Source organism: Dipodomys spectabilis, unplaced genomic scaffold, assembly GCF_019054845.1.
Source record: "Dipodomys spectabilis isolate Male_0828 unplaced genomic scaffold, ASM1905484v1 ptg000108l, whole genome shotgun sequence".
Classification (NCBI taxonomy): Eukaryota; Metazoa; Chordata; class Mammalia; order Rodentia; family Heteromyidae; genus Dipodomys; species Dipodomys spectabilis.
Window position 1 is genome coordinate 20,875,132 of NW_024870785.1, and position 19,643 is coordinate 20,894,774.

The 19,643-nt window shown below is 46.1% G+C and overlaps 1 protein-coding gene across 2 annotated transcripts in view; it reads right to left on the minus strand.

Moving 5' to 3' along the window:
- Map2k1 (mitogen-activated protein kinase kinase 1) overlaps nucleotides 1-18,568 on the minus strand; it is an 84,497-nt gene extending 65,929 nt beyond the window's left edge. The window contains exon 1 of one of the 2 annotated variants that reach the window (XM_042687542.1): nucleotides 18,147-18,568. In XM_042687542.1, coding sequence (XP_042543476.1) covers nucleotides 18,147-18,226 — 80 coding nt within the window. In that variant the 5' untranslated portion in view covers nucleotides 18,227-18,568. Of the gene's footprint in view, nucleotides 1-8,316; nucleotides 8,368-18,146 lie in introns of those variants that run through there. The other variant, XM_042687544.1, reaches the window with a different exon arrangement.
- Between the last annotated feature and the right edge of the window lie 1,075 nt (nucleotides 18,569-19,643).

Genomic DNA, 19,643 nt, shown 5'->3' on the forward strand with positions numbered 1-19,643 from the left:
TAGTGGCTCATGTCTGTAATCCTAACTACTCAACAGGCTGAGGCTTGAAGGATAAAAGCTCGAAGCCAGCCAAGGTATGAAAGTCCATGATGCACTTTTTTGGTTTTCTTTGTTACTGGTCCTGGGATTTGAACTTAGGAATTGAGCACTGTCCCTAAGCTTTTTTTGCTTAAGGTTAATACTTTACCACTAGAAGCACAGCTCCACTTCCAGCATTTTTGGTGCTTAATACCCAGGCTGACTTCAAACTGAAACCCTCAGATTTCAGCCTCCTGAGCAGCTAGGATTACAACCCATGACACTCTATCTCCAATTAACAACCAAAAAGCCAGAAGTGGAGCTGTGGCTCAAGGAACAGAGCACTAATCTGAGCAAAAAAGCTAAAGGATAGTGCCAGGCCCTGAGTTCAAGCTCCCTTGCAGGCACAAAATAAATAACTAAAATAAGATTTAATCTAATTGCTATCCATCAAACCTGAAAACTGGTGAGTACTGGCTCATAAAATCCCTGGGAAGCCAGGCGCCAGTGGCTCATGCCTGTAATCTTAGCTACACAGGAGGCTGAGATATAAGGATCACGGTTCAAAGCCAGCCCCGGCAGGAAAGTCCCAGAGACTCTTATCTCCAATAAACCACTAGAAAACTGGAAGTGGCACTGTGGCTCAAGTAGTAGAGCGGTTGCCTTGAGCTAAAGAGCTGAGGGACAGCACCCAAGCCCAGAGTCAAGCCCCACAACGGACAAAAAAAAAAATTCCCTGGGAGACAGGAAGCCATCATCAGCACCCCATCTTGGCAGAGGGTACAGAATGAGCAGGTGCTGAGTTAAGAGCTGCATCAGGACACGAACTCAGATGTCACACTTTTCTTTGCACAAGAACTGTCATTCCAGCTGGGAAGGTGGCTCAGTGGTAGAGCGCTTGCCTTGCATGCCTGAGACCCTGGGTTTGATTCCTCAGCACCACATAAGCAAAAAGAACAAAGCCAGAAGTGGCGCTGTGGTTCAAGTGGTAGAGTGCTAGCCTTGAGCTGAAGAGCTGAGGGACAGCGTCCAGGCCCAGAGTTCAGGTCCCACGACCAGACCCAAAAAAAAAAAAAAAAAAACAACTGGCATTCCAAACCCTGTGATCTGAAGATTCTAAAACTCAGATACCCTCAGATACCACTGCAAGGTGCTCATCTCTGGAATGAGATGAACCCTTTGGGGAGCAGGAACTCTCCAAAACCCACTGGGAAGCTGGGCTTTGCGCTATAAGGATGCACCCACAGCAAGTGCCACCTGCCATCCTCCTCAGACCATCCTACAACTGGGCCTGCTGGCTACAAAGCTCAAAGCCAATGCCCAACTTTCTAGAAATTAGGCCCAACTTTGTGGAACAAAGCAGAGTAGCATGCAGATATACTGCTCCCAGAGCAAGTAAACTGACATTAAAAAAAAAAAAAAAAAAAGCCAGGTGGCAAGGGCTCATTTTTTATTTTTGGGGGAGGAGGTCCAGTCGTGGGGCCTGAACTCTGGGCCTGGACGCTGTCCCTCAGCTCTTCAGTTCAAGGCTAGCGCTCTACCACTTGAGCCACAGCGCCCAATTCTGGCTTTTGCTTATGTGGTGCTGAGGAATCGAACCCAGGGCCTCATGCATGCAAGGCAAGCGCTCTACCACTGAGCCACCTTCCTAGCCCCAGCCAGGAGCTCATAATTGTAATCCTAGCTACTCAGGAGGCTACGATTTGAGGATTGTGAAGTTAAAAGCCAACCTGGGCAGGAAAGTCTGTGAGGCTCTTAACTCCAATTAACCAGAAAACCGGAAGTGGCACATGGCTCCAGTGGTAAAGTACTCACCTTGGGCTGAAGAGCTCAGGAATAGCACCCAAGCCCAGACTTCAAGCCCTACAACTGACCAAAAAAAAAAAAAAAAAAAATTATCATTCGGTGCTGGTAGCTTACGGCTGTAATCCTAGCTACTCAAAAGGCTGAGATCTGAGAATCAAGATTCAAAGTCAGTCCAGGCAGGAAAACCCATGAGACTTATTTCTAATAAACTACTCAGAAAAAGCTGGAAGTGGAGCTGTGGCTCAGTGGTAGAGCACTAGCCTTGAGGAAAACACAGCTCAAGGACGGTGCCCAGGCTCTGAGTTCAAGCCACAGGAGCAGCATGGGTGAGTGCGCGCAACGTGCGCACACACGCGCACACGCGCACACACACACACGCACACGCGCACACACACACGCACACGCACACACACACACACACACACACACACGATCCTATGAGATCCTAGGGATCCCTTCCAACTGTTTCTGTCATCTATAAGTCCTTTCTGTTCCTGTCCTCATACTTTCAGTGAGAAAAAGGCTCTTTTGTGAATAAACTTTGCTCTCATTCCACTTTCTTCATTTAAAATCTTTGAGTATACTTACTCATAGACTGGACTTGAACATTTAAGAAAGAAACCCAAAAGTTAAATTTCTCGGTGTATGGGAAAAAAATAATATTCTAAACCCTGAGTCTATTAGTTACACTGCTTACTAAAATTATCACCCTGTTCAGTACAATGCCTCCTTTTTGCTTTTCTGGGTCCATCCCTCAAACATACTCACAAACACTTTAGAATATCACTTAGACAATGGAGAGTATAATTTAAATGTTTTAGCAACATCTACCAAGGACATCTGTATAGAATTCTTCAGTTTACTTGAGCTTTGATTTAAATGAAGCTGTTACCGCTAAGACTACATGGATTGAAAATACCATTCAAACAAGAATTTAAAATGCATTCAACTTGTCCATAACATCTACACCTTTACCAGTTTTCCACAAAAATCCATGTGGGGAGCACCTGGTATGTATTATGTATGTATATAGGTAGGTAGGTACATATGTTTCCATAAATGCTAACACATCTTAACACATAAATTAGAAATCCATTGTAGTTTCAGTCATAATCTAAATCTAGTTCACCCTAACACAAACTCCATTTAAATAACAGCAAATGACAGGCAGCTGGTCACATTCAAAGTATACATACCTCTGTCATCTAAATAGTTCTGAAGTTGATCTTGTTTAGCAGCTGCAAGTTCAATTACAAAGCTTGCCATAGGAATGCAAGAGAAGTTACTAGAGGGAATTCAAGGACCACTTCATACATTAAGCATAGAATTCCTTTCCAACAAACATCCTTCATTTCCTTAGAGGAAGCTAATCCGGACATGCCCTTTGAACTTGGAGAACACAAGGCTGCGCTTTGAGAGAAAGAATCTTGTCTAAAAGCTGAACGAAACTTGGAGAGCAAGGAACTTCTCCTTTTAAACATCTCCATTTCTATTATTTCAAGAAAAGTGCAGGGCATAGGAAAGTTTACTAGGCAACCAGTCTAAAGGCCTGGATTAATCAGATGTAGGATGCTAAACAAGTTACATTTTGTCCAGCCCATTGTCCCCTATGTTTCCCAAAATGAAGGAGCAAAAAATAACAATAATTAAAATAAAGGTTAAGACTGACCTTTAAAGTACCTAGGCATGAGTCACCTGCGCCCACCCAGAAACTAATTGCCACACTTTAATTTTAGTACATATAAACATAAGTAACGATATGTGGTTAATGGTTACAATTTTGGGAAATGTGGCACCACAAAACAACTGTAGCATTTTCCCCAGTTCAGGAGAGGCAGGAGATGGGGGTTTCATACTAGAACAGGACAGATCTGGGATGTGAACTTAGCTCCACCTCTTACCACTTGTGCAATCTTGTGAAATTGCTTAACTTCCCTGAGCTTCCTTCCCCTTATTTTACAATAGAATACTGTGATCTCTCTTGAGATCACAAGAGAGATCACAGATGTAAAGAGACAGGAACTTCCATGAATAATAGCAATTTTTCCAAGTATACCCTGGGGGAAAAAAATAATAAAAAGGAATACAAGGAAGTGGCGCTGTAGCTCAAGTGGTAGAGCGCTTGCCTTGAACTGAAGAGCTGAGGGACAGCGCCCAGGCCCAGAGTTCAAGCCCCACGACCGACAAAAAAAAAAAAAAAAAAAAAGAACTTACAAAAAAAAAGGAATACAAGTGTGTCTCCCTGCACTAGGATTCATTTTTATTAAGTCACCTTCTAAAAGCCTTTTGGTCCTACACATGTAGCCTTGTCTATCAAGCAAGCAACTCACTCAGGAATTGTTCCAGATCCTCAGCTGTGGGCAAGCTTCCAGTAATCCAAGTCCTCTGCGCCTCCGGAACTTCTGACTTCCTCTCCCCCTGTGGGTCCCCCACCACACATCCTCATGCAGGGATTTACATACTCTTCCCTGAGATGGCACAGAAGCTAAAACCTGAATCAGGGCAACCAAAACACCTGTTGGTACTTTCCCCGCTTACTTTCTCCTTGACTGACCCTTTAAAAAGATGATAAAGGCTATCTTTTTTTTTTCTTTAACTGTTCAGTTATTTCCAACATTCAAAAATAGAAAGTACAGCAAGTTACATTTGTGGCTAAACCCAGTAGTAATTTAGTTACCAAAATAAAACAAAGGCAAAAGAGACTGTGCTTCACAAGGAATGTTTCCAGTAAAATAATAAAAGTGTTGCAAACTCTTATCTAAATTAATATGATGTGGTAAATGCTTGGCCGAAGTGCTCTACTTGTCATTCCTCTGGTGAAGGGGACACCTATGACCAATCAAGTTTTATCAGTGGACACAAATAATTATGTAAGATAAGCTGATGCATTTTCCAGTACTCATCACTGGAATATTAAGTTGTTTTCTTCTTGTCTCCCCATCATGCCAAGAAATAGACAAGAGCTAAAAGACACTACCAATTTGGTTGGATTTTGGTACAGATTTGGCAACACAAAAAGCTGACAGCTTGGTATTCTTTCAACTGGAGACCTCACCTGACCAGAATACAATGGAAGGACAGCTTACCAAAGGGTCATACAGAGCAAAGAAAGCAACTAATTCTGACGCTAGACTCTCAAAAGTAACATTCTGATTCAGTTGATTGCTTGTTGTTTTTGTGGTGCTAGAGTTCAAGCCCACACCTTACAATATCTAAATTTAAAAAAATATAGAAATAAAAAAACCTGAGTCTAGACAAACCTATAAGAACAATAATGAGGGCTGGGAAGGTGGCTCAGTGGTAGAGTGCTTGCATTGCATGCATGAGGCCCTGGGATCGATTCCTCAGCACCACATAAGCAGAAAAAAGCTGGAAGTGGCGCTGTAGCTCAAGTAGTAGAGTGCTAGCCTTGAGCTGAAGAGCTGAGGGATAGTGCCCAGGCCCAGAGCTCACGCCCCACAACCAACCAAAAAAAAAAAAAAGAACAATAATGATCAGTTAATTAGCCATGTCTTCTCGCAAAGCCCTACATTTTAGGACTTAACCTGACTATGGAGTCCAGAGCAAACAATTCAGTGAATCTGTCACTCAGTTGTTTCCCCTATCTGCAAAGAAAACTCACTTAAGAGCATTTAAAATCTGGAACCCTTCTAGCTTAGTTAAACTCAAAATAAGTCAATTCCAGAAAGGCATTCATGTTGAGGGGACTTTCATCTGTAGTTATTCTGAAAACCACTGCTTTAAAACTGACATTATGAAACCGGGCGCTGGTGTCTCATGCCTGTAATCCTACCTACTCAAGGAGGTTGAGATCTGAGGATCACGATTCAAAGCCAGCCTGGGCACGAAAGTCCATGAGACTCTTACCTCCAATAAACTACTAGAAAACCGGAAGTGGCAGTGTGGATCAAGCGGTAGAGGGCTCCCCATGAGCTGAAGAACACAGGGACAGTGTCCAGGCCCAGAGTTCAAGCCCCACGACCGACAAAAAACAAAACAAAAAAAACTGACATTATGAAGCTTAAAAACTGAAAGGCCCACTGGTCACCAGTCACTCACACCTCTAATCCTAGATACTCAGAAGGCTGAGATCTAAGGATCACACAGTTCAAAGGCAGCCCAGACAGGAGTCCATGAGACTCTTATCTCCAATTACTTACACACACACACACACACACACACACACACACACACACACACACACACACACACACCACACACACACACTCGGGTACCCTTCTACTACAAAGCAAGAAAAGCAAGAAACCCTTTCTTAGCCGGACACCCATGGCCCACGCCTGTAATCCTGGCTACTCAGGAGGCTGAGATCTGAGGATCAGAGCTCAAAGCCAGCCAGGGCAGGAAAGTCCGTGAAACTCTCATCTCCAAGAAGGCACCAGAAAACCGGAAGTGGCGCTGTAGCTCAAGTGGTAGAGCACTAGCCTCAAGCTGAAGAGCTCAGAGACAGAGCCCAGGCCCAGAGTTCCAGCCCCACAACCAAACCAAAAAAGAAAAAGAAAAGGGGAAAAAAAGAAACCCTTTCTTCTATTTCTTTCCCCTATCCCCCTTCAGCCAGCTAAGAGAATAGGGATAAAGAGGGGCTACTTTCCAGAGCTTTATTCATTGAAGATTTAAATTTTTTTTGATAAGTTAGTACTGAGAAAATCTGGAAATTTTTCAAACCACTAACTATTCTGAATGAAAATGTAAGTATACACAAGATAATAAGTTGGCTTTAAGTTCCACCACCTCAAACCTGTTAAGTTTCTTCCTTTCCATGTTGCAGTTACCTTCTCTAACTGAAAGCACCTTTGAGGCTAAAGGGTCTGTAATCCCATCAGCCCTCACAGGCTATCTATAAAACTGGCATCTGTTTCTCATTTTCTTTTTTTTGTCGGTCATGGGGCCTGAACTCTGGGCCTGGGCACTGTCCCTCAGCTCTTCAGCTCAAGGCAAGCACTCTACCACTTGAGCCACAGCGCCATTTCCAGCTTTTCTGCTTATGTGGTGCTAAGGAATTGAACCCAAGGCCTCATGCATGCAAGGCAAGTGCTCTACCACTGAGCCACCTTCCCAACCCATTTTTCTCATTTTCATGGAAAGAAAAGTCCTGGGACCAAAAAGCTCTTCAGAAGCCTCCAGACATCTGAGTGTTTGTTGAGACACAAGAATTATCTTGAGGGCAAGAATGTTCCAAGGAAAAGAGTTACATTGTACAAATGACTATAATCTACAAATGCATAATCTTCAATCAAAACATTACTAGACACCTGGGCACCAGTGGCTCCTGCCTGTAATCCTACTCAGAAGGCTAAGATCTAAGGATGGAAGTTCAAAGCCAGCCCAAGCATGAAAGTCTGTAAAACTCTTATCTCCAATAAACTACTCAGAAAAGGCCTGAGTGGTGCTATGGTTCAAGTGGTAGAGTGCTAGCCTTGAGCACAAAGAGGCTCAGAGACAGTGCTCAGGGGAGTTCAAGCCCAGACTGGCAATTAAAAAAAAAAAAACCCTAGACGTAAGTAAACTTACAGTATAGTATCAGAACAATTCAGTGAGCCAAACCATAGTTAAGATGAAAAGTAAAAACTAAAAATTGTTCAATTACAACAGCACCAAAGGGCTGGGAAGGTGGCTCAGCAGTAGAGTGCTTGCCTTGCATGCCTGAGTCCCTTGGTTCAATTCCTCAGCACCACATAAGCAGAAAAAGCCGGAAGTGGCGCTGTGGCTCAAGTGGTAGAGCGCTTGCCTTGATCTGAAGAACTGAGGGACAGCACCCAGTCCCAGATTTCAGGCCCCACATCCGGCCCAAAAAACAAAAACAAAAAAAACAACAACAGCACCAAAATGTTGACAATTTGAAATACTAGTTCAGGATGCAAGAACATTTGTGGGAGGAAAAATCACACCAAGAGAAAGTGAGAAAAACAACAATAAAAGCAAAGATACTCCGTGAAAAAGTTTTCTTTAGCCCTATCATATTTAAAAAAAAAATTATGACTCTCCAAACTACCTAATAGTGGTTAAAAAGAAACTTTAGAAATTAGTCAAAAATACCATAATGACTAAGTAAAAGTAAACCTGAAAATACAACATATGGGTAAATATGTAATGAAGTCCAATTAGATACTAGAATTCACTGTAAAGAAAAATCTGACTAAATCTACACATCACACCGAACACGTTAGTTCAACATGGAACAAGGCGTTAACCACCAAAGAAAGAAAAAAGACTAAGAGGAAGCTATATACTCCAGCTTCTTGTAGAGAAGTGACAGATGACTAAATACTAATGAAAAGTAGACTGTCTTTTACAAAAGTCATGCTTTTTGAGATTTTTTTTTAAAGTATCTTTTCTTAAATACAACAATTAACATAATGGAACAATGCAGTGACCACAAAACTTTAAAATCTAAGGCACATTAAAACACTGGTCAGAAGGGAAGAAAAGTTTGCATGTGACTTTACCAAGTGTTCAGCCCGGTACCACACCTACCTCTCCAGCTTCATCTCCTGCCACCAGCACCACAGCACAGCACACCACACTGAGCGACTGGCTGGCTCTGATCCCCAGCCTCCCCCTGGGGTGAGGGCTCATCCATCACTCTCTTCCTGTCACACTCCTCCCCTCCCCCCATTCCCATGGAAATCCTAGCCATACTCCCAGACCCAGTTCAAATGTCATCATCTCTGTGAGGGCTGAGTACTCTCCTAGTCTTCCCAATGGCAGGCATGTGCCTGTGGGGGGGGGGGGGGGGGGAGTCCCCTCCCTCTTCTGAATGAGTTCACACAAGGCTTTCTTTGTCCCTCCCCTGCTGGGGCATGAACCTGCCTCGCTACTCTGAAGCCATGTTTAGTCCCCTGGTATCTCTGCAATCCCTTCTTCCCCCCATAGGTGTTTAAGACCCTTGTGTCCGTCTGAACTCATCTACCACAGCCCAGCATGGTGACTTGCATTCAGTAAACATCCAGTAAATATAAACATGAAAACCAGAAAATAATCCAATTCTAGTAATACAGCTAACAATTACTTAAAGGAAGTAAAATGGGTCTTAAAATGGGTCTTAAAGGAGAGGTGTGTGTGTGTGTGTGTGTGTGTGTGTGTGTGTGTGTGTGTGTGTGTGTGTGTGTGTGTGTGTGTGTGTGTGTGTGTGTGTGTGTGTGTGTGTGTGTGTGTGTGTGTGTGTGTGTGTGTGTGTGTGTGTGTGTGTGTGTGTGTTTTCCAGTACAGCTCCACTTTCAGCTTTTTGGTGGTTAGAGAGAAGAGTCTCAGACTTTCCTGCCAGGGCTAGTTTTAAACCACTATCCTCAGACCACATCTCCTGAGTAGCTAGGATTACAGGCATGAGCCACCAGCATTCAGCTAAAGGAGTCTTATAGTATTTCTTAAACTATTTTTTTAAAGACACTAAACGTGGAAACGTGTGAGGGTAGAAGCAACAGGTGAAATATACATTGTAAATCAGACATCTTTTGGTGATTATAGTCTGTTAATATGTAACAATGGCAGCCTGGGTCATTGCCTTTGCTTTGTGAGTAAATTCATCTAAAAGCAAAATAAAACAAATTGGTTCAAAAACATTGAGAAGAGTACCCTAAATAATAAAAACCTGGAAATCACCTAAATAACCAACAAAGTGATGTTGTATGGCCAAACTTCATCACATTCTATTCTCCAGCTGTCAACTGACACACATGAGGATTTTGTCCATGAGCAAAATTGGGTGGGAAGGAAGGAGGGGAAAAGGTCAACCACTAAAATCAACTAGCTACAAAATGCATGTTTTTGGCTTTTGTTGTTGCTGTGTGGTTCCTGGAGTTTGAACTCAAGGCCTGAACATTGTCTATGAGATTCGTTTGCTCAAGGTTAGTGCTCTACCACTTGAACCATAACTCCAATTCTGGCTTTTTTGCTAGTTAATTGGACATGAGGGACTCACAGACGTAATGCAGGTAAATGAATAAACTGGAGTTAAACTGGGGTACTTAATGTCTAGAAGTCCTTCCTTTTAAATATGTGTTTATGGCCAGACATCAGTGGCTCAAGTCTGTAATCCTACCTACTCAAGAGACTGAGATCTTAGCATCGAGGTTCAAAGCAAGCCCAGGCAGGAAAGTCCATGAGACTCTTATCTCCAATTAACCACCAGAAAACCAGAAGTGGTACTGAAGCTCAAGGGGTAGAGTGCTCATCTAGAACTGAAGAGCTCAGGGACAGCACCCAGGCTGAGTTCAAGCCACACACCAAAAAAAAAAAATGTGTTTAGGCTGGCAATATGGCTTACTGGTAGAGTGCTTGCCTCGCATACATGAAATCCTGGGTTCGATTCCTCAATACCACATAAACAGAAAAATCCGGAAGTATCACTGTGGCTCAAATGGTAAGAGCACTAGCCTTGATTGAGCAAAAGCAGCTCAAGGACAGTGCCCAGGCCCAAAGTTCAAGCCCCAGAACTGGAAATAAAATCAAATAAAAGTAAAATAATAAAAATGTGTTTATAGCTCAGTACTAGGGACTCAAACCAAGAATTCTAGCTTCTCGAGTGGCTGAGAACTGATGATCACAGTTCAAAGCCAGCCTGGGCAGAAAAGTCTGAGATACCCAGCAAAAAACAGAATTGCTGGGCTGTGGTCCCAACGGCAGAATGTTAGCCTTGTACAAAAAGAGTTCAGGGACAGCATTCAGGCCTGAGTTCTTTGGCCTTCTATAGCCTCTTCTAACCCTGACTCCCTTTCTGACATCAAAGCAGGATGCCCCTGAGAGCTACACAGAGAAATCTGAGGTAAGATCAACATTTGGGCCCTGGTACTTCACCAGTCAGACAACACCTCCTATTTTAAAACAAAATACCATTCATCCTGGGAGCAGTTACCTTAGCAAACTGGTATGTGAGCCTCCAAACAGCTCTCCTGAGACTTGGGGCAACAAAACCAGGACAAAGGACATAAGGTAAAAGCACAAATCAAATGGTAGTAAGGGAGGATGGTGTTTTTTTAAAATTGGCAGTTTCTGGACAGGAACAATGAAAACAATATTGAGACCCCAAGCTTTCTATTCAAGCCTGCTCCTCTTCTCAGTCTGTCCTTTTCCCACCCACTCACCCCCATGGGGCTTGAACTCTGGGCCTGAGTGTTGCTCCTCAGCTCTTCAGCTCAAGGCCAGTGCTCTATCACTTGAGCCACAGCACCACTTCTGGTTTTCTGAGTGTTTTACTGGAGTTAAGAGTCTCACGGCCTTTCCTGCCCACGCTAGCTTTGAACCATAATCCTGGGATCTCAGCCTCCTAAATTGCTATGATTATAGACATGAGTCACTGGCACCCAACTTTCTTCGTTCCTTTTCTCAAAATCTCAAAAGATTCACCAATGTTTGATCCACTGGTGAAAAACAATACTATACATGGAAAAAGACAACAGTTTTAGTTGTCAGTGGTGGCGTTTAAATATTATTATTAGTTTTCTGTTTGTTTGAGACTACATTTATGTGGTACTTATTCCACAATATAAACCAGAAATACAAAGGGATATGGGGATGGTGAACAAATATAAGATGACACTTAAAAAGACATATAAAACTTGGGAAATGTTTTACTCTCTGGGTATCTTAGTTTTTAATTCGGATTTTTTTTTTCATTTGTTTGCCCATCCTGGGGTTTGAATTCAGGGCCTAAGCACTATCCCTGAGCTTCTTTTGCTAAAGGTTAGCACTCTACCACTTGAGCCACAGTGCCATTTCTGGCTTTTTCTGCTTATGTGGTACTGAGGAATCGAACCCAGGGCCTCATGCATGCTAGGCAAGCACTCTACCACTGAGCTACCTTCCCAGCCCAGGCCTTCACACTTTTAACCTATGTGTCTTTACAAACCTGGCAGAACTGTTAATGCTGTGAGCCAGGCTTTGAATGCAATAATGAAGTCTTGAGTATTTCAAGGGTACAAAGAAATGACTGAAACTAAAATCATAGCTACCATCATGGCCAAGTTTACTCATCACATTTACATAGGGGACCTTGTTTGATCTTCACAGTACTTCTACCAGGTAGAAACTGCCCAAATATTTCCTGAGCAGATATCAGCTGAGAACCTACTGTGTACTTGATAGAACCAAACAAATTAGGTGGAATTATCAAACCAGTGGAGTAGAGGCATGAGAAAGCAAAGGAAATAGGAAACAGGGACTAAAAGGAAAAAAGAAAAGGTATAAAAAGGTTTATTAGGGCCGGGCGCTGGTGGCTCACGCCTGTAATCCTAGCTACGCAGGAGGCTGAGATCTGAGGATCGCGGTTCAAAGCCAACCCGGGCAGGAAAGACCGTGAGACTCCTATCTCCAATAAACCACCAGAAAACCGGAAGTGGCGCTGTAGCTCAAGTGGTAGAGCGCTCGCCTTGAGCTGGAGAGCTGAGGGACAGCGCCCAGGCCCAGAGTTCAAGCCCCACGACTGACAAAAAAAAAAGGTTTATTAGGGGCTGGGAAGGTGGCTCAGTGGTAGAGCACTTGCCTTGCATGCATGAGGCCCTGGGTTCGATTCCTCAGCACCACATAAGCAAAAAGAAAAAAGCCGGAAGTGGTGCTATGGCTCAAGTAGTAGAGCGCTAGCCTTGAGCTAAAGAGCTGAGGGACAGCGCCCAGGCCCAGAGTTCAGGCCCCACGACCGGACCCAAAAAAAAAAAAAGATTTATTAAACAATTTTTTTTTTTTGGTCGGTTGTGGGGCCTGAACTCCGGGCCTGGGCGCTATCCCTCAGCTCTTCGGCTGTAGACTAGCGTTCTACCTCTTGAGCCTCAGCCCCACTTCCAGCTTTTTCTGCTTATGTGGTGCTGAGGAATCAAACTCAGGGTCTCCTGCATGCAAGGCAAGCACTCTACCACTGAGCCACCTTCCCAGCCCTTATTAAACAAATTTTACAATTAAAAAATTCATTCACTCATTGATTCATCCAACAAACATCTTTGTATTTATGATGTACCAGGTACAATAAACAGTAAACAAAAAGGCAGCCTATATTTAAGTTTATGGTGACCAGGAAAAACCCCTAGTTAAGCTAGGTGTTGGCAGATCATGTCTATAATCCTAGCTACTCAGGAGGCGGAGATCTGAGGATTGAGGTTTGAAGACCGCCAGGGCAGGAAAGTCCATGAGACTCAGATCTCTAATTAACCACCAAAAAGTTGAAAATGGAGCTGTGGCTCTAATGGTAGAATGCTAGCCATGAGCAAGCAAAAAAGCTTACGAACAGCACCTAGGCCCTGAGTTCAAGCCCCAGGACCAGCATATATACATATACATACACATACCACACACCATACACCATACACACTCACACTAGTTTAAAAAAAAAAAACTCAAAGCTGGGAGCTAGTGGCTCACACCTGTAATCTTATCTACTCTGGAGGCTGAGATTTGAGGATCAAAGTCCAAATCCAGGGCAGCCTATAAGACTCTTATCTCCAAAAAAAGCTAGAAGTGGAGCTATGGCAGAGGCAGCACCCAGGATGTAAGTTTAAGCCCCCAGAGCAGCGCGCGCACGCACGCGCACACACACACACACACGCACACGCACACGCGCACACGCGCGCGCGCGCACACACACACGCGCACACACACACGCGCACACACACACGCACGCACACACACGCACGCACGCGCACACACACACACACACACACACACACACACACACACACACACACCACAGGGTTGAGGATGTAGCTCAGTGGTAGAGTGCTTTCCTACCACATGCAAGGTCCTGGGTTTGATCTCTAGCACCACAAAAAAAAATTTTATGAAAAAAAACATTACATGCTACATGCCAGTACTGTGTCATGGGACATGGCTTCTTTATTCCTTCTGCCATGTACATTCTTTCTCTTTGACTAAATTTCTGCCATGTGAAATAGGAATGAAGGAGATCAAGATCTAAATCTACAGAAAAAAAAGAAGGATCTTTCCAGCTGGTTGAGCCTGTCGTTGCTAAAGAGTCTGGTGAGTCGCCTCAACAAGAAAAGGATCAGCCAGGTCCGGGTGCCAGGCCTGGGTGGCTCAGGCCTGTAATCCCAGCTACTCAGGAGGCTCAGATTGAAGAATCATGATTTGAAACTGGTCCCAACAGAAAAGACCATGAGACTCTTATCTCCAATTAACCAGAAAAAAGCTGGAAGCAGAGAGGTGGCCCAAGTGGAAAAGCACAAACGCCAAGGAAGAGCACAATGTTCTGAGTTCAAGCCCCAGTACCAGCATCAAAAAAGGATAGAAAGAAAGCCCCGTACCAGTGGCTCATGCCTGTAATCCTAGCTACTCAGGTGCTTGAGATCTGAGGATCAAGTTTCAAAGGGCAAAAAAGTCTCCATGAGACTTTCATCTCCAATTAAACACTCAAAAACCATAAATGGAGCTATGGCTCAAAGTGGTAGAGCACTAGCCTTAAGCAAAAGAGCTCAGGGTCAGCACCCACACCCTGAGTTCAAATCCCACAACCAACAAAAAAAAGGGGGTAGGGAAGGAGGGAGGGAGGGAGGGAGAAAGAGAGGGAGGGAGGAAAGGACATAAGAAAGAAGTCTACTTTAGAAGAGAGATGACATAAGAAAGAAGAGTCTAGATCAGGTGGTCTGTGAGCATCTCTGAGGAAATGACATGAAGCAATGAAGTATCCAGTGCTTCCTCCCTAGCTAGGAAGGTTCCTAAGGGAAAGGCATGTGCAAAGGCCAGGAGGAGTACAGACTATCTCACTGAGGAAGTGAAAGAGGGTCAATGTGGAAAGGAGCAGCAGGAAATGTGGTTAGCGCTTCGGGTGGGGGAGGGAGACATAGGCAGGCAGTTTATTCAGGGTTTCATAGCTGAACATGGAGTTTAGATTTTATTCTATTTGCAATGGAACATTTTAAATAGAACAATGATACAACCTTATTCCTAATTTGTCTTATGATAATAACCCTTAGAATCCCAGCACTTAGGATTTCTTTTAGAAACCTTGCAAAAGAAAGATATTTTTGCCTTCTTTTTAAGGACTTCCCCCCCAAAAAAAAAAACTTACATACACTTCAGGTCTCATATTATGTAACTTCATCTCTGAATGGGGAAAGTGCTGTGTTTATGGCAAACTCAAGATGCCAGGAGCAAAGCTTGAATATTTAGTACCAAGAATTCTTCCCTATCAGTGGATTTTTCTTGTCTTCAGTTCATTTAGTTGTGCCATTGGCTACTCACCAAAATCATAAGCACAACAGAGTTCTTTCGCTGGCAGCCCAAGACAGAGGCGGTTGCTTGAGAAAAAATGAATAGTAAGTGAATATAGTGAAGATGGGTACAGCATTCCCCCTAATCAGTGCTAGGGAATGTGGGGGAACAGTCCCTGTTTGTCTTGGGGCAGCCCACAGAGATGCCTCCTATTGTAACACAGCAATGAGTCATGAAAGAAGATGCAGATGGCACAGAAAACTAAGCAAGCAGGGTTGTTTATCACAGTACCTTAACACATATCACTTGACACGAATGGAAATCACCTTCCAGTTTCTTGTGGCCTTCTCCATACCTGTTCAGTACCGAAGGCACCAGCAGCGGACATTTTCCGAAGGTGTACCGTACAGTAGTTCAACTTTACAACTAAGTTCAATTACTAGACCTACTTTTGTAAATGAACAGAAATAAACAAACCTAAGAGACTCTAAGAGACTTGTTCCAGATCACAAAGCCAGCCTGATTCCAGAACCCAACCACTTACCCATTATTATCTACCCCAATTTTCCTGATCTTTTTGTTTTTGTGCCAGTCCTGGGACTTGAACTCAAGATCTAGGCATTATTGCTTAACTTTTTTCCCTCAAGGCTGGCATTTTACCACTCATTGACTTTTTTGGGTGGTTAACTGGAGATAAGAAGCTTTCCTGGAGCTGGGAATGTGGCTTAATGGTAGAGTACTCGCCTAGCATGCTTGAAGCCCTCAGTACCACATAAACAAAAACAGCAGCTCAGGGGCTGGGAAGGTGGCTCAGTGGTAGAGTGCTTGCCTGGCATGCACGAGGCCCTGGGTTCGATTCCTCAACACCACATAAGCAAAAAGAAAAAAGCCGGAAGTGGTACTGTGGCTCAGGTGGTAGAGTGCTAGCCTTGAGCTGAAGAGCTGAGGGACAGCGCCCAAGCCCAGAGTTCAGGCCCCACAACTGGACCCCCCCCCCAAAAAAAAAGCAGCTCAGGGACAGAGCCCAAGCCCAGGACTAACCAAAGAGGGGGGGAGGGCGGAAGGCTTTCCTGCTCACATAGTTTTGAGCTATGATCCTCAGATCTCAGCCTTCTGAGTAACTAGGATTGCAAGCATTAACCACTGGCACCCAGGTTACCCCAATTTTTTTGGGGGGGTGTCGGTCGTGAGGCCTAAATGTTGAGCCTGGGCACTATCCCTCAGCTGCTCTTCAGTTCAAGGCTATTGCTCTACCACTTGAGCCACAGCACCACTTCCGGTTTTCTGGTATTTTTTTTTGGAGATGAGTCTCTCTGACTTCCCTGAACTGACTGGCTCTGAACTGCGGTCCTCAGATCTCATCTGCCTGAGTAGCCAGGATTGCAGGCATGAGCCCGGCTACCCCAATTTTTCTATCATCAACTTGGAGGTAATAGTTTCCTCTTATCCTCCCCATACTGCTTTCTTTTCAGGAAAAAGCCTCCCCCAGCAAGATCAGAGCTATGGGTGTCACAATTTGCAATAGAATGACAACAGGTATTTCTATTCAATGTCCACCTCCAACTCCTAGGGTTTCAACCTGCATCCAAAATGTACTGCGCTCAAAAACTTGTCTTGCAAACAGGGTTACATAAGAATCCTTGTCCTGGGGGAAGGGGGCTAGCTGTCTGTTTTAAGTGGGTAAAATATTGTGCACTGAAACTGAACAAATGTTTACAAAATGCCACCCATCCATATATATGAGTCAATGTCACACAAAACAGCCACCATAGTATTGAAAGGACTTAAAGAAGGGGCATTTGGTGCGAGCCTGAGAAACCTGGCTTAACTCAGACAAGTACCCTACCAGCCTTGAAATCATGACATGGATGGAGAGTCATCAAACCAATAGGTCCTGTGTCATTAAAATCTAGGGAAGAGAAATCACCAAGGGGCAGAGGTCCAAACCTACCTTATTCGTTCTGTTAACTAACATTCTAAAGTCCCTTGCATAGGTAAAGGTTATCACTCCAGCTAGTGGGCCGGTCTCCCTCTCCCTCTCTCTTAGCCAAGGACCAAGAGACCTGTGGGAGACTCCAAAATCTCCCCACAAAACAGCCCCAAGAAATAAAGTACTGGGCTGATAACGTGGCTTAATGGATGAGTGCTCGCCTAGCATGCATGAAGCCCTGGGTTCGATTCCTCAGTACCACATAAACAGAAAAGGCCGGAAGAAGCGCTATAGCTCAAGTAGTAGAGTGCTAGCCTTAAGCAAAACCAGCTCAGTGTGCAGGCCCAGAGTTCAAACCTCAGGACTGGCAAGAAGGAAAGAGAAGGGGGAGGTGTGAATCTGTCCATAAGCTCCACTCGGTGCTGCAGAAATAGATAGATCCCCTTCCATGTGACTTCCATAATCAGGGTGTTCACTGTTTATAGAGTTTTTGCTCCAAATAAGGAAAGCCAGGGCAGATACTGAAGGGGGGGGGGGGGGGAGGATAATCTGTTGAATGAGTGGTTAAGATTAAAAAACTGAGGAAAGCTGCTTCTTCCCAATAAGACAGTTCCCAGGAAGAAGGCCAAGGGTAGGGACTCCCCAAAGCCAGCAGGAGGAAAAGCCACCACCAGACAGTCTCGCAGGCACGCGCCCCCGCTGGCCAGCCAGGCGGCCGCCACGCCGCCAAGGCCCCACAGGTGTCAAGCCATGAAGGTTAAGGATGGAGATCACTGGGTCCCACCTGGCACTTTTTACAGCCCCCCCCCCCCCGAAGCGATCTTAATTCCAACTCCTGTCCATTCCCAGACCAGAACCCCAGAGGATCGAATCAGCTTTTATTTGGGGGGGGGGGGGGAGGAGGAACGAATGGGGAGGAGAGTTCCACTAGCTTTCCATTTCTTGGCAGAAGCCTGGGCCCATGGCGGGGGGGGGGGGGGGGTGGCGGGGGGGGGGGCGAAAAGGTGGGTGGAGGACACCCCCACCCCCACTCCACCCCCCGAAACTCGCCGGGTTCACTCCCCGACGTTGAGTCAGGAGCACCATCAGTGCTTAGTCACCGGCATCTCGGCGATCGGCCGGGAGTTCCTCGCCTCTCGTCAGCCCCGACCGTACGTGACCGACCGAACGGGGCCTTCCAAGCCCCGGCGCCCGCGCACGCCGCCCTCGTCCCAAGACTTACTCCGCCGAGCTGGTCCCGTTAACCGCCGAGCCGTCGGGGGCCGGGTTCAGCTGGATGGGCGTCGGCTTCTTTTTGGGCATTTTTTTTTTTTTCTTTTCAACCAGGGAAGGAGCAGAAAAAAATTTAAAAGAAAAAGAACTCTAAGGGGAGGGCGGCCCCGGGTCGCTTCCTCCCCGCGGACCCAGTCGGGGTCGCGAGGCCTTCGGGGAGGGGGGAGGCGCGCGCCCCGTGAGATCCCCCCCTCAGCACCGAGGGGTCAAGCGGCCGATCTCGGGGGACCCCCTCCCCGCCCGACTTGCCCGGGACTCGGCGCGTGGCGAGGCGAAGCGGGGGAGCGGAGCGCGCGCTCGGCCGCCCCGGATGCCCTCCTTCACTCCGCGGTCTACGCGCAGCTCCGACCCCGGCGCGGCGCGCGCGCCAGCACCCGGACCCCCCCACCCCCCGACTCCCAGTCCCAGCCCGGGAAAGTGCAGGCGCCGCGGCCGCCGCGCTCCCCTAGCCGCCGCTCGCTGCGCGCAGCCGCCCGGGGGAGGGGCCGGAGGGCGGGGGAAGGGGCGGGGACACGGGGAGTCTCGCCCCCGCCCGGCCGCCGAGTTCCACTCACGCCCACTTTGATCCGCCCTCCCCCCCCCCCCCTGCTGGCTAACATCCAATCGGAGCAAAGCTCGGCGGCAGATGACGCGGAAATACGTCAAGGGGGCGGGGCGTGTCGGCCTAGGGGCGGGCCCCCCTCCCCGCGTGGGCTCAGCTGCGCCCTCTGCTGTCCCGAGGCGCTTTAGGGGGACCCTCTGGGAGCGGCGGTGCAGTGTCCTGCCAGGTTCCTGTGGCCAGTCCCCAGGTGCCTTCTGCCAGGTGGCCCGTGCCTCCCTCTCAGGCTGGGGCCTGTTGACAGGACTGTGCAGTACGAAGTAGGGGCTGGGAAGGTAGCTCAGTGGTAGAGTGTTTGCTTTGCTTGCATGAGGCCCTGGGTTCGATTCCCCAGCACCACATAGAAAAAGTTGGAAGTGGTGCTGTGGCTCAGTTGGTAGCGCGCTAGCCTTGAGCTGAAGAGCTGAGGGACAGTGCCCAGACCCAGAGTTCAGGCCCCATGACTGGATCAAAAAAAAAAATGTCAGGAATCTAGGTTCTAAGGGTTCACACCTGCAATCCTTAGCTACTGAGATCGAAGATTAAGGTTCAAAGCCAGCCTGGGCAGGAAAGTCTGTGAGACCCTTTTCTGGAATTAATCACTAAAAGGTCAGAAGTGGAACTGTTGCTCAAGTGTGGAGCACTAACTTTGAGCAAAAAAGGTCAGGTACCATGCAAGCTCTGGCCCTGAGTTGCTGACCCTTACTTCAAGCCCCAGGACCAGAGGGAAAGATGGAAGAAAGAAAGGAGTTAATAACTTCTAGACAGTGGCTCAGTAGTGGAATGAATGTCTGGCATGTATGATATGTGTAACACCGTAGTTTTATTCTCAGCAGCTCAAAAAAAAAATGGTAAGAACGTGGACCAACT